At 33.5% G+C, this 2500-nt stretch overlaps 1 protein-coding gene across 1 annotated transcript in view; it reads right to left on the bottom strand.

The window, feature by feature from the left end:
• The window catches only part of LOC136850341 (putative uncharacterized protein DDB_G0267716), a 4380-nt gene that overhangs the window by 1500 nt on the left and 380 nt on the right, over positions 1-2500 (bottom strand). The window contains exon 2 of the mRNA XM_067123964.1: positions 1247-1334. Within this exon, the coding sequence (XP_066980065.1) occupies positions 1247-1334 (88 nt within the window). The remainder of the gene's footprint in view (positions 1-1246; positions 1335-2500) is intronic.

Below are 2500 nucleotides of genomic sequence, written 5' to 3' on the forward strand. Positions count from 1 at the left end.
CTACACCCGTCTCTTATTTTTCACCTGTGGTAATGTGTGATGTGATATATATATATATATATATATATATATATATATATATATATATATATATATATATATATATATATATATATATATATATATATATATATATATAACCACACACACATTCAAATACATTTACACAGTCCATCAATTCTCCCCTGTCATTGTGTGCGTGTGGTGATGTCCTGGTGTCATTATAGGTTTCCTCTTCCTTCCGAGATCACTGATGTGTTAAAATGCGGAAAACGAGCGATTTCTGGACGCCGGGAAGAGCTGTCTTCTGTGCGATTAGGTCGTCCTTCCTCGGTAAAATTCCCCTCGAAATTGCGTCCGAATCCGCACTGCAATACACCTTCTCGGAAGGAGTGCTTTTATCGTGTACTATGGCGATGACTTCTGGCATAACGATTGTGATTTGCCTTCGGAATTGATTCCAATCTGTGTCCCGATTAGGCGAGCCGCACAGAAAATTTGTCAAGATTACTGAAATCAGCGAGTTGTATGTTACTCGGCTTACACGCTCATTTGTTATGTGAGAAAATCTTAACGTCGCAGCTCACTAGTTTCCATTCTCTGGTGTGTAATGTATTATATATATATATATATATATATATATATATATATATATATATATATATATTTTATTTATTTATTTATTTTTTTATCCCGTCAACGGCCACGCAGGAGGAGAGCGATAAGAAAGCTTAATATACCGAGTTTCCAGACTCTTCTCACGTGTTTTTAGATGACTACTGCGCAACACGACAGTTTTTCTTTACATACCCGGAAATAGGATTAACTATGAATTTAGGTATACCCTTGGTAGTTATACTTTGTAGCTTATTAGACGTCTTTGGCTTGTTATGTAACTGAATGAATCGTCAGCTGCATCTTAGCAGTTGAAGGTGAAAGTCATATAATGTTGTATATTGTGACTGTCATTATTGACTATTAACAAATGGCATTGATGGTTGACAAATCGAATATGATATGTAAATTTAACGGAAGGTCCATGCATGCATCATAGGCAATTGCGTAGAACCGATAGACCTTCGACTGAGAGAGAGAGAGAGAGAGAGAGAGAGAGAGAGAGAGAGCCCGGTGACGTGCTATTAATTCTTCAGTCGAGTGTCTGGTTGTAAGCGGTAACATGGGTACACTCGGCCATTAGGGACAAGAATGTGCTATAGAGTAAGGTGGGTCATTACTCTTTTCTTACCTTACACGATCGTAATCGGGTAACAAATAGAACACTAATCTTCTTTTCGTTCTCTTCTTCTTCTTCTTCTTCTTCTTCTTCTTCTTATCTTTTTTTCAAGGTATCACTCGCAGTGGACATATGTTACACCTGAGCCACAACTCGAATGCTTTAGTTTTACTTTTGGTGGCTGAAAAGGTTTTTCCTTAATTTGTTGGTTAACAATTTCTGTTACTGTAATGGTTAACAATTTTTATTACCGTAATGGTTAACAGTTTTTTTTATTGGGTACTGGTAAATAATTTTTTTTTTTGCTGTCGTGGGTAACACTATTTTTTTAGGGGCTTGTAGTTAAGGACTTTGTTTTAGTCGTTAACAAAGTCGTTTCATGTACTGTATTGGTTGAGAATCTAAAAAAAAAATGAGTAGACTTGAAATTTGTCGAAATTTTATATTACCCTTTTTTTCATTTTATTCGAAATGAAAGTTGTCGATATTTTCTATTTAGCCTATTAATTTTTGTTTCATTTTATGATGTGAAAGTTGTCGAAATTTTGTTTATTATTTTTTCATTTGAAGATTAGACTGAAAATTTTCGACATTTTTATTTTTTCATTTGAAGATTAGATGTGAAAGTTGTCGATTTTTTCTTAATATGATTTGACTTGAAAACTGTCGACATTTTTATTTTTTCATTTGAAGATTAGTTGTCGAATTTTTTTTATTGTTTTTTCATAATATGATTTGACATGAAAATTGTCGACATTTTCATTTTTACATTTGAAGATCAGATATGAAAGTTGTCGAAATTTTTTAAATATTTTTTTCATATGATTTAACATGAAAATTGTGGGTATTTTACATTTATTAATTATTTTCATTTTATGATCAGACGTGAAAGTTGTCGACATTTTATATTTATTAGGAAGTTTCGTAATCCATATAAAATTCACCTGTGTAATATGACTTCGGTTATGGTGATTGCTTGTAAGAAAAAAAGAGTTAACATCTTCCATGGAAGGCATTACTCATTCCTGTCAGCCGTACAACTAGTTCTCTCTCTCTCTCTCTCTCTCTCTCTCTCTCTCTCTCTCAGTTACTGCAGGAGGCACAGCAGAGTTCTCTGTGAATGAACTGCAGTTTCCCGTATTCATATCTAGTTTGTTTAGTCAGAAGAAAATAATTCCATGATGATGCTTTAATTGCTTCGGTCTTCTTATGAAAGTCATTCCATTCCTTATACGTTTTCTGATTTTATCGTTTTATGTTGGTTTC

Source organism: Macrobrachium rosenbergii, chromosome 22 (genome assembly GCF_040412425.1).
Source record: "Macrobrachium rosenbergii isolate ZJJX-2024 chromosome 22, ASM4041242v1, whole genome shotgun sequence".
Classification (NCBI taxonomy): Eukaryota; Metazoa; Arthropoda; class Malacostraca; order Decapoda; family Palaemonidae; genus Macrobrachium; species Macrobrachium rosenbergii.